General features: G+C 37.4%; 1 protein-coding gene across 2 annotated transcripts; it reads right to left on the reverse strand.

The window, feature by feature from the left end:
- Window positions 1-5,726: 5,726 nt before the first annotated feature.
- On the reverse strand, window positions 5,727-12,566 carry LOC25494556 (zinc finger CCCH domain-containing protein 44). 2 transcript variants are annotated; one of them, XM_024784543.2, is made up of 10 exons: window positions 11,865-12,566; window positions 11,581-11,660; window positions 10,463-10,650; window positions 9,437-10,307; window positions 9,215-9,363; window positions 9,046-9,105; window positions 8,915-8,965; window positions 8,525-8,595; window positions 7,859-8,013; window positions 5,727-7,760 (listed from the first exon to the last, which is right to left on the reverse strand). In XM_024784543.2, the coding sequence occupies exons 1-10, from the start codon at window positions 12,206-12,208 to the stop codon at window positions 5,911-5,913; spliced, it is 3,819 nt and encodes a 1,272-aa protein (XP_024640311.1). In that variant the 5' UTR covers window positions 12,209-12,566; the 3' UTR covers window positions 5,727-5,910. The 2 variants fall into 2 exon arrangements, with proteins under 2 accessions (XP_024640311.1, XP_003612119.2); XM_003612071.4 differs by having other exon boundaries at window positions 9,215-9,342; window positions 11,865-12,565.
- Between the last annotated feature and the right edge of the window lie 257 nt (window positions 12,567-12,823).

The following is a 12,823-nucleotide window of genomic DNA, read 5'->3' on the forward strand; positions in this document are numbered from 1 at the left end:
TAAATCTATTTCTAATCTTCTATGAGCCTAATTCTAATCTCCTAAGAGCCTAACCACTGGTATGTGATGGGACATACAAGTAGTTTGCCTATTGGAGGAAAACCGGAGGAGGACGGAAGAGGAGGGCGGGAAGAAGAGAACAATGCCCCTGACGGAGGTGGGGGGTGCTCAAACTTACGTCCAGGCAGGCCAAGCTAAGAACCACACTGACCCACATGACCCTCAGATGAACCGCGCTTCGTTGCAGCGCGGTTCCATCCTCATTGACCGTTCATACAAACCCTGAAAGTTTTCAACGAGACCCTTATCTATGAAGGAAGAAGAGGAGGAAAGGGTGGGAGCGGATGGTGTGAGAAATGGTGGGGTTTGGAAGGCTATTTATAGGGAGGGGTGGGTCAAAAACGGTTGGGAGGCCATAAATGCAGTCAAAATACGCGTTTTACCACTTTTTTTTACTTGACCACTGACAAAAACGCGTGGTGCAGATCACCGGCCATGACTGATGCATTTCTGAATATATAATCCAGAAAGCACATCTGTTTTCCGGAATATATTTTCCGGATAAATGCGATAATGGTGGTGAACGAGGGAAAAGTTGGCACTTCCTATAGGGCTAAGGACATTCCGGAATGTAAAATCCGGAAAGATTCAGAGTCATTAATTTGGGTTTGAACGGTTACAACAACCACCAACACGTTTTTATTGACTGTATTAATGACCTAAGAATTGTTTTAGGCTATAAATAGACTTCACTTGGGCCTCCCGATTGGAGGTAATCCGAGCCGGTTATTATTTTGGAAGCCTATTGTTAAACGTATAAAGTCTAGATTGTCTGGTTGGCATAGTAGGTACCTTTCCTTTGGTGGTCGCTTGATCTGCTCAAATTTGTCTTAACTGCGATTCCTGTCTATGCACTTTCCTTTTTCAAAGCTCCGTCAGGTATAATCTCTTCTATTGAATCTTTGTTTAATAAATTTTTTTGGGGGGGATGTGAGGATAAAAGAAAGATTTCGTGGGTTGGTTGGAGTTCTGTGTGCTTGAGGAGGGAGTATGGAGGGTTGGGTGTTAGGAGGTTGCGAGAGTTTAACATTGCTTTGTTGGGGAAATGGTGTTGGAGGCTGTTAGTTGATAGGGGAGGTTTGTGGAGTAGGGTGTTGTTGGCTAGGTATGGCGTGGAGGATGGTGGTTTGGAGGATGGGGGCCGGAGTTGTTCTTTGTGGTGGAGGGAGATTGTGAGGATTAAAGATGGGATAGGTGAGGGTGGGGAGGGATGGTTTTCAGGTTGTGTTAGGAGGAGGGTGGGGGATGGAGCTGATACCGATTTTTGGCGCGATTGTTGGTGTGGCAGTGTTCCATTGTGTGTGCGTTTTAGGCGGCTTTATGATTTAGCTGTCAATAATGTTATTACAGTGCGGAACATGTTTTTGTTGGGGGTGGAGGGAGATGGGGGGGCGTGGCAGTGGCGTCGTCGTTTATGGGTATGGGAGGAGGAATTGTTAGTAGAGTGTAGGGATTTATTACTGACAGTCACTTTGCAGGAATCAGAAACTGACAGGTGGATGTGGTTGCCGGATCAGATTTCTGGTTATACTGTTCGTGGTGCATATGACCTGTTGACATCACAGGAACAACCTCATGTTCATCAAAATATGGAGTTAATTTGGCATAAACAGGTTCCTTTAAAAGTTTCTATCCTTGTTTGGCGACTGTTGAGGGATCGCTTACCTACTAAATCTAATTTGGTGGCACGAGGGATTATAGCTGTGGAAAACCGGTTTTGTGTAACGGGATGTGGGCAGGTTGAAGATGTGAATCATTTATTTTTGTCTTGTCCGACTTTTGGTGCCTTGTGGCCTCTGATGCGGGCTTGGCTTGGTGTCGAAGGGGTCGATTCTCATACTATCTCAGATCACTTTGTGCAATTTATTGAATATGCAGGTGGCTTGAAATCACGTCGATCATTATTTCATTTGATTTGGTTTCAATGTGTCTCGATTTTATGGAAAGAACGGAATGATAGGTTATTTCATAATCGTCACAGTTCTATACCACTATTGCTAGATAAAGTAAAATCAAATACCTTGTGGTGGTTGAAAGCTAGTAACATAGTCTTTATTTTTGGTACACATAGTTGGTGGTCGAGCCCGCTTCTATGTTTGGGCATTGACTATCCTTGATGTAATTTTGACTGTGTTGTAATCTTTTTGTGATTGTTTTGGCACGTCTTGTGCTTCAACAATTACAGTGTTTTTAGTAATATATTCCATTTTTGTTTGTTCAAAAAAAAAAAATAGACTTCCATCTTCAACAAATACCTACATTCTTCACTTCACATCTTTTCTTACATTTTCTTCAAATGTCTTTTAGGGGTGTCGATGGTGTCATGGTCATTGTTGACCGTTCATAGGAACCCTGCAATTGCAATGCATTGCAGCTTGTGTGGGGTTTATATAACAGTCAACAAAGACCCTTGACATCAAAGAAAGACACAGAAAATTACATAACATCTGGTTCGGATTTCTGTTTTCGGAAATCACTAACAATCTGATCCGGATTATATAATCCGGACAAAGGGTATTTTGGTCAAAATCACAGGGCGTGCAAGAAGGCTGTAGGGTGGGAAAAGTAATAGTCTTAGTTTTATATCATATCGCTTTTGAGTACATCACTTGTCTACCGCGCTATGCCCAAAGGGTTGACAGATGATAAATAATATTTGTATTGCAGTCATAAGACATAAGACAGAGTTCATATCAATTAAATTATTCAAACAGCAATTAGCAACGCAGTTATTTCCCAGCTATTGTTTCAATCTGAAAATTGTAAACTCCCATAATGGTGGTGAAAGAAATTAAAGATATTGGGGTACACCGAAATTGGAAGTTTGCGGGGTTTCGAAGCTCTTAACATATGGAAACAAACAAGTAATAATTTAATAGCAACTATTGACATTGACCGTAGAAAAAACGATTTAAACACTCCAGTCCCGACTTGAAAAGGTAATCTGATCTCTTTTCCCCTCACCATCCAGAAGTTCTATTTAACATTGAGATAGAAGTGAGCACATAGATAGCAATTACATTGGTGCATTCTATGAAATCAGTTGTTGTCGGAAGTGAAGTGGCAGGCCAAGCCAACATGGTTAAAAAAAAGCACTTGTGACAGACATTGCCGCCTGCCCCTTTCTTCATCAGCTAAATGACAATTCAGAATGGAAAACAAAGCAATGTTGATATAATACATAAACACTACTTAAATATACTACAAAATTGTACCATCAGCCAGAAACCAAAACCAACTATTGCAAACTTATTATTCTTCAAGTGCATATGAAATGTTCATTAGTTTTACTCGGATCATCGATTATTAGAATATTAACTTTGGAGTTTCTAAAATCAAGTAAAACTGAAGGAAAATACAAGGTGAATACAAATATAACACACACATCAATCATATTTAGTGCTGCTAATGATACCTTTGTTGGGCAAGGAGAATTAATTGTATTCAAGGAAAAAGTACACAATTACACCAACTCGTAATACCCAAATAATGATTAACCAAACATGTGCACTGTCTTCCATACTAGGAGATGGAAAATGGCAAGGATGCGTACCTATCATTCTGTCCTTTACAATGTTCTTAAAAAGTCCTTCACATTGATGAATCCAGAGACCAAGATATTATCAACCTGCAGCCTCTGCAAGCAGAAGTTCAAAACAAATCTAATTTGAAACAATAAACTAAGGACAAAAGTAATGTTCAATAAAATGAGAAAGTTTAGACAATGTTCAGGAAAGAGTTTGCTCGAGCACATAGATCATAACTTAAGTAAGATGGTAGCATTGTGAAAATTGAAATGAATAAACTTATGCCATGGTTATGGTTTTTTCTAATGGCTTTGACTTCACTCCCAACTCTCCAAGGTCTTAAAGCCATTTTGCTTCTACCAAGTCCAGATCCAGTTGTTGGAAAGAAGATTATACAAAAAAAAATGAACATCACTAGGTCACTGACTGTACCATCTCCAGGATAACAGGAAATAAGTATTGATGGGAAGGAATCACCCATCCATGCTTTTCTTAGATTGAAGACAGATTCCTCCTAGAACCATTTTAAAACTGTTATGAAAAGGAAAATTAGAAAGTTATCTAACTTATTCAAGAAACTGCTGTAAGCATGCAAATCAATGAAACTGCAGCAACAAAGCTGAACAAGTACCCAGTAATGTAGCACAAAAACTATCATACTGAGTACCAATCCAAAACCTCAAATTGAATACAAAACTCTCAAACGCATATAATATGAATAACAACTTGGTAGTTCTGACAAAATCCTTAAACAACACAGAAAAACCATATTTAATTGCCATGTAGGGTGAAGATCTAATTTTAGGGTGAGAATATGATAAAAAAATCCAATCACTAGCTGAACTAGCAATAGTTCCAGCAGCACTTGCAACTGCATATACACTTGCTCCAATAAAAGGATCAGAGTGTCCAAAATTGGAGGCAAAGCACCACACCCTACATCAATTGCTAGGTAAGCTACTACTATTAAAGCTTAAAATCAAAAGCATCAAATACATGACAAAATTGACTCAGTTTGAATTATGCATTCCTAAACACACTTACGGCGCTTGTTAAGGTGTTCATACCACCAGTCACAGCCATCAAGGTTCACACACCTAATAAGGTGGCCTTAATAACAACATAAACACCTCACTTAGACTTGGCCTACTTGCTTATCTTGATTGAGTTCCTTCTTAATTTGATTATTTATTTTTAATGAAAACCATTGCAGAATTAGCAATTATGGTCTAATTGCCTCCTAAAAGAGTACTTTCATCTTCATAACTACAAATGTAAATGCAACAAATGTGATATTTGAATTTTTTTATCAATTACACTTCAAAGAAGATAAAAACTTGGTGCAGATGTAGACTTCGGCTAAACACGCTGCAACCAATGTTCAGCAAACCAAATACTATGCATATTGGGAAAAATCAAATCATAAAAAATAAAATAAAATATATATGAAACAAAACAAAAAATAAAAGTCTTTTCTTAATCATGTCTAATGACATCATTTATATCTAAATCCTTAATGACTTGACATGATTTTTTCTACTCTCCTCTATTACGTAACTACTCACCATCTAGTCTACTCTCCTTACAAGAGCTTTTATGGGTATTTTTAACACAAGCCCAAACCATATAATGCGGGACTCCTCTACATCTTTTTCACAGTAAGTGCTACTCCAAGTTTCACTCTAATACAGTCATTTCTAATCCTGTCTTGTAATCTACCCACTTTTCCATCATAACAATCTCATCACTATAACAAAAGAGATGTGCAATATATCATCAAAATTTAGATACAAAAAAAAAAACGCTGAATCCAATGTGGCAGTTACAATAAATGGGGAAAAGAAGCAAGAACAGTAAAGCAATTCATGTCATCTCAAATATAGCAAGAACAATTTCCTTATCACTTTTTTGCTGTTTCCTATTGTCACCAACTCACCTGACTCCTGCAGAGGCCGTCATGGAAATCCACTACATTTCAGAACTGTGTATTAGTGCTATTGATATTTGACAACTCGAACTATTTGTTGAGGAAATTTTTGACAGCTGAAATCCAAGAACATACCAGTACTAATTGGTAACACAAGAATAAAATGAAAATTTGGGGTCAGAAAGGAAGAAAAAGAATGAACAGAAACAGAATGAGCAAACAAATTGATAATGAGCAATCACATAAAACAGGTAAACTATGCTAGAGTAGTTCATATAAAAAAATTGACACTTGACTAGTACTGCCAGGTTAAATTACAATAATTGGAAAGAGCCAACTACAGATATGTTGCGGATTACAAAAATCAAATGCAACCAATGCTAATGGGATCCAAAATCATGGGTGGAAGTATTCACAGGATGCCCCTTTCCTACAGTACCCACTTTCATAAAATTTACAAACTCGCTGCCCTTTGGGCAGAGGTCTATACGAGATTCCATTACCAACACCAAATAGTGGTTGCCTGTTCCACGCAGCTCTGCCTCTAACTAAACCTGGTTCCCTACCATGACCAGGAAAACCCCGATCTCTGGGCACAGAAAATCGATCACTTCCGTATCTTGTTTGGCTATCCCCAAAGCTTGGAGTTACTACAGAAGTGCATGAATTTGAGCTTCTGTTCTCATTCACTGCCGTATTTCCTACTCCCCAACTCGTGTTTGCATTTCGTTGATCCATTCCTCCCCATTCCAGGTGTGTACTTTCCAATCCAAGTCTCCAAGTGGTGTCTACAGTCATGCCCAATGTTGCAGTGGCTGGAAAAATAGAAGAATTTTCGGAGCCTGACTCCCACTGGTTAGTTGAAACACATATGTTCTTTGAACCCACGTCAACTTTAGAATTTCTCGAGGAAAGCTCCTCTGATATTCTTTGATGATGATGATTGACATCTGCTTGTTGTAACGGTTCCTCTGCTGCTGTAGATTGAGATAGTAACTGTAAATCACATGTCGAGCTCAATGCATCGCTTTTACCTGCATCAAGCATTGGACTAAGCTCTGCAAAACTGAGACAAAGATTTTTAGAACCATCAGTCAATTCCTCACTACGTTTCATGATTGAAGTGGGAGATTCCAAGCCACCAAGCGATTCCATTGCCTCCACTTCTGCCAAAAGATCTGAAACTGATTCATCAAAATCATCTGGTTCACCTATAATAGCCTGCCATGTAGTTGCATTGCATGCTGGATGGGAAGGGGGTTGGTGCAAATCAAATCCCAGCTTAAGTGGTGATGTTCTTGTCTCAGAAACATGAGCCGATGTGGTATCCAAGCAATTGGAAGAAGTATTTACATTATGGTTTCTCCAGCTTTGTGCCGAAGATTGCCCTGAGTTGTCTTCACTATCTGATTGCTTCTGATGATTCTGACCACTATTACTCTGACCACCAGAAGTCCTGTTTGAGTCATGATTTCCATTATCTTCAGAGTTTTTTTCAATCCCATGATCCTCCCTTAATTTGTTGGTGTGATTCTCATTCAAATTCTCAGAAAAGGCAGTTGGTTGTATAGAAGGGTGTACATGTGACTGGTCATGCCATCCATTGCTCCTAACGGATTCATCTTTACCATTAGACTGGGTCGAAATATCATCCACTTTTTGTTCTCTGATCTGTTCTATGATTCGGCTATCTGCAGAAATTTCATTCGTTGTTGAATTCCTCCCACCATCCTGACTGCTTTCTTTGTCATCCAATGCAACATTGGCTCCTAAAGAGAGCAATAGGCTGTTGTTCCGCAATGGCACATTTTTGGAGCACTTCCCATTAAGTGCATCAGTTAACAATATAGAGTTTGCTTGTTTCTCATCTACCCTCCATACTTTGAGATCTGGAGGGAAATGTCCACTTGCATTCCACTTATACAGCTGCAACATAGAAAAAGGTCCTTGAACCTTCCCAGATGGATCCTGATAATGCCATGATCTATCATTCATAAAATCATCAAATGGCTGCGCACTCCCTGTAGAGATAAGTGGAGAAGAAATGTCCACTGCAACACTAGACACTTCTGATTTCGTAACAACATCAGCACTATCATCAATAGGAGTTTCGTTTGGGTTGATATGCTTCTTTAGTAAGCATGTATTCTCAATTGGGTCACTGGCAGTGGTCAAGTCCCGTGTTCTTCCCCCAATACCATTCAAGACACCATCCCAAATTCTGGAGAAAATAGGTATATTGCCATCTGCAGATACATAATCATAGTTACGGTGATATAAGCACAGTCAGGATAACTGCTAAAAGAAACTTGAAAACAAACTCAGTGGAGGAAATGAATTCTACCTTGTTGATTGCCATCTGACTCTCCAGCATCTTCATCAGACTCATACAATGAATCCAAATTGGGGTCAGAGTGTACATCTGGAACTTCATGCAGTCTGCGCTGACGTTCCACTGGGGAATTTAGTAGCTGCAACTTCTCCACGCATTCTTTAAGCGTGCAATTTGGTCAAGGAATGAATGAATAAGCAGAAAAGGCAATCACTAAGAAACCAACTAACATGCACATATCCATGTTAAAATTTATTTCTTGCATGAGCACCTAATTCTTTGTTAAAAAATTGTGAAACATATCACATTATTGCAAATTCAGTTAAAGTATTAAGCAGAAATAAATTAGAGGACAGCACGGTAAATAAAAATGTAGCTAGTTACAGCATGAATTTATAGATATACTAGAAGAAATAAGAAAGAATAACCAACTAAAGGGGGGGGATACAGTAATTTTAACATATTGCTGTATATGCCTACACAGTTTTCCTATGATAGTAACACCCACGCATCTAGGCACCGCTAATGGTTTAATTTGTATAAACTTCATGTTTCATTGATTGGCAAACATTTCACAAATAAATTATCACTAGTTGTAGAATTGAAGTATCCAATATGCATTATTCAGTACCCACAGTTTACCATATTTAGGAAAGAAGTAAATGGTAAAAAGGATATTCTTTTCTGTGTCCCTTCTCGCTTGCTCTATCCCGAAGATTATTAAGCCGCAATTTCTCAGCTTCCAATAACTACATCAATAAAAGAGGCATTCATGATTTCCACCAAAAAAAAGAGGCATTCATGATGATAAAGAAGAGTAAAAATGTTGTGCTTTCTAAATTCAAGAGCTGCTATTTTAACTAAAGCATCTCACAAATTCAATTCAGATGGCATTTGGCAATAGTTAAGTAACATTTAAAAAGCATGGCATTAAATTATTTAGGCATGGTACTTTATTAAATTTCAGTATGAAATTTCTACACATTGATGATTTCTTACAATTAAATGAGCATTAATCTGAACCATAAATCAGATTACTAAACCAGATAAAAAAGAAAATTTACTTACATCATTGACTCTAATTTCTTGAAATGTCAGCGCTTTGTTCAGAATCTCTCCCTACAAACAAAGACAGCCATTATAAACCTCATACAAAATATAGCATACTTCATGGAAGCTGACATAATATACACACTAACCACAGTCAATCTCTTTGAAAGCCCATACTTTATACTCTGACGCAATCGCTTGCATTCATCCTGGACATAGGATAAATATATTAATCATCTGCAAACTTCCATGGAAGACACTTGACTCCTCTACAAAATATGAAGACTTGTAAGATGCTTAAAGTAATTTCCTATTTACCTCGGAGAACTCCTGATTCGAAATCTCGTCTATCGATATGACCTCCTTCCGGTTTAAATTTAAAATTTCAAGCTTAATGTCAGTCGTTCTTGTGCCAATTTTGTAAGGTTCAGCAACCTTGCTTGTACCTGCACAATTAGTTACCAAAACTAATTTCAAGACGTGAGATTTACAATGTGTAAAAATTCACTGAGGTATTACATGTGGTAAAAGTTTACATACCTACAACTTGGACAAGTCTATACATATCTTGTTTCTGATCACCACTAGAGATTCTTATCCGCACAAAAGAACCAACAACCTTCTCGTGAATACTTTCACTATCATCAGTCAGACTCTCCATCAGACTTCGCCGCAAGTAGATCAAGTTAATGTTGTGAGCATTTATTGATGCGTATGCATCTTGATTATTTTGTGGCACAGGCATGTCAGCCTTTTTACTTGTGCATCTCTTATCATTGACTAATACTGACTGTCTATTGTTACTGTCAATGGCCTCCTTTCCATTTGCAACAGCATCACTAATTCCTGCGCCAAAATTATTTTCTGCAGGGGTATTTTCTTTTATAAGAAAGTGGGGTTCAAGGAGCATTAGCATTTCAATGTAACCAAGACGAGCTTTTCCAAACAAATTTACTAGTCTAGAGTCGCAAACAATTAGAGATTTCTGTTGAGGGTCACGCAGATTGTTTTTCTTTACATACTCCAGCAAGAGATTCTGGACATCAAATTGAGAAAGTATAGACGTATCACCATTTTTCATATGTGAGACAAACTCTAGAAGCTCCTTTGATGCCCATCTCTTGCACTCAGGCAAAGACATACCCGTGTCACCGCCTGAAGGTCCCTTAGGCTTCTTGTTTTTCAAATTATTTGATTCTATATCTACACAGGAGTTCTCAAAACCAGAACCTTTTTCATTTTTAAGATGGTAAAGTTTGTGGGAAGTTTGAACCATAGGAGCAGCAGCGCTCAATGGGTTTTTAGCTTGAAGGAGCTCATCAAACGTTAAAGATAGATTCTCTTTCAATAATGTCCAATACACCTTGAAAAGATACTCCCAGCTGCTCTTGTCATCGAAATCCACTTCACACTGTAAAAGTAGCATAAGTCAAAACAATTAGACCATCATGCAATCATGTATCATTTCATTTGCTCAACATCAAGTTCCCCTTCTGTCTTGGTACACATGAGAGAGAGAGAGGAACACTAATAGATTAACAGTGTAGATAAGAAAGATAAGCATACCATTTCCTTATTTCCATGGGCACTATTCTCAATCAGCATTATAGTTTTCTTGCAAATTCCACACAAACCTTTATTTCCTCTAACAGAAACAAAATCCGCATTTTTTATACACCCCTTGCACAAAGAATACGTACATGTATAGCACATATAATGGGATGCTTTCTGACAAGAGCTACATATATGCCAACCTGAGCAGCGCAAAAAAGAAAGTCTATTAAAGGAAAGCTGCACAATTTGGTTAATCCAAAATAAACTATTAAAATTTAAAACAAATATAGGTGATAGATTTCTCAAAATAAGGAATGAGTGGGTGCTAATCGGCAAATTAACAAATGGAAACTCTATTAAACATGATAATAGATTCATAATAACATACAATTGTGTTATTTTGACACAAATTTGACATCAAATTTCAACAGCAAAATAGATGGTTAACAAAATTCAATTATGTGGTTAATTATGTCCAATAGATGATTAATGAATAACAAGATATCGCAACTCACTAACCATTCACCGAGCACAATTAACCGCAACTTTAAACATCATTAGCCACAATTTTGTCAAAAATAGACATATATGTCATCCTAATTATGTTTGAATATACATGATTTTTATATATGATATTCATTAACTACGATTTGTATTCAAACATACACTTGAAAATCATGGTCAATGGGGTTCAAAATCGTTGTTATTTGTGTTCGGTGGATGATTAATGAGTTGCCGCACCTTTTTAGATTTAGTGACCATCCACCGAGCTAATTTAACCATATACTCTCTCCGGTCATTATTATACACAAAATTTCATTTTTTAGATTCATTAGTTATTATAGACCAGGTACATTAGTTATTCAATGAATCTGAAAATTTAATTTTTGCTTGTAATAGTGACAGGAGAGAGTATTTTGTCGTGGGATTTGAAATCAAATTGTTGTGTCGAAATATCATTTATGAATAGCATAATAGAGAATATTTAGTAGATTCTATATAACAATCTACAATATTTGTGCAAATGTTCCAAGCAATATCACAAATAAAATCCAATTGCATGTAAATAACTACTTGAAACTAATAATTAAACGTAAAGAACAAAACGGTTTAAAAAGTAAATAAAATACCGCAATTCCATTTGGCTTTTGAACGGAAGAACGCTTCATCTCGCTTAACACATGCCGGATGATACGCTTTAGGACAACCCCTAGAAATGAAAAGAGAGAGAAAGATTTAATAAATTACTACAAAACATTGATGATAATGATTGAAATTGAATAACGCATTTTCGACCTTATTGCAATCTAAAAGCCAATCTAAGATAAAATCTATAAAACACAAAATCAATAATTAAGCAGTTAAAGTTCCAATTCAAAATTATTCCATTCTTAATCGCTAAACCCTCACTCACCGGCGATCGCAGAGAACGAGACTTCCACCGTCGAAGCAAATGAAGCAAACATCTTCATCTTCCTTCTTGATCTGCTTCGGCGGAGGAGCTACTTTCGGAGTTCCTTTCGCCGGACGACCACGCTTCTTCTTCATAACTTCACTGTTCTCGGCGATGACAGCGAGAACTACTTTCGGCGCAGTACAACAACCGCCGTCTCTCTCCGTCATGTTCACATCGGAAACTGCCTTCGTCGGAACTTCAACTTGATTCGTCTCCGCCGCAGTCACCGTAACGGTCGCCGGAACTGTCGCCGGAACTGTCTCTGTTGTAGTTGCCGGTGTTTCCGGCTTCGATTGTTCCATAAATAAAAACAAATAAAAAAATCGAATCGAATAGAAGAGAGAGAATCAATCAATAATAGTCAATAATCATGAATAATTAGGTAACATGAGTTGAATTTGAATTGAGTTGAGTTTGCGTGAGGGAAACTGAAAAGTGAAAACCCTAGCACATGGAAATGGAAATGGACTGGGTTCAGAGTAAGAAGGAACTGTTTGTGATAATTTTGGTAATTTTGTGGGAAAAAGTGAAGAGATCCCTATCAAGCTAGAGAGAGGAAGTAGAGAGAGAATATGTGGAACTCTGACTATCACTCAGAAGAAGAGAGAAGAAAGAAAGAAAGTAGACAACATGCCTACTATTGCTCACTCACGATTGGTTCAATGTGGCACCTCCCTCTAATTACTCCTTTTTTTCTTTTGTTTTTTCCGATTACTTCTAGTAGAATTACCTTTAATTACTTCTAATATCACCTTTATAAGTAGTAGATTAATTAATTGATAAAGGTTTTTCTTATATAAATAAAATAAAAAGGCTTTCTTTTGAATAGTTCAATTATTAAAGACATTTCAGTAATATGTAATGATCGAAGTTTAAATTTGAGATTCACTTTATTTTTTTTAATGATTGACCACTTA

The sequence above is a fragment of the Medicago truncatula genome, chromosome 5 (assembly GCF_003473485.1).
Source record: "Medicago truncatula cultivar Jemalong A17 chromosome 5, MtrunA17r5.0-ANR, whole genome shotgun sequence".
Taxonomy (NCBI): Eukaryota; Viridiplantae; Streptophyta; class Magnoliopsida; order Fabales; family Fabaceae; genus Medicago; species Medicago truncatula.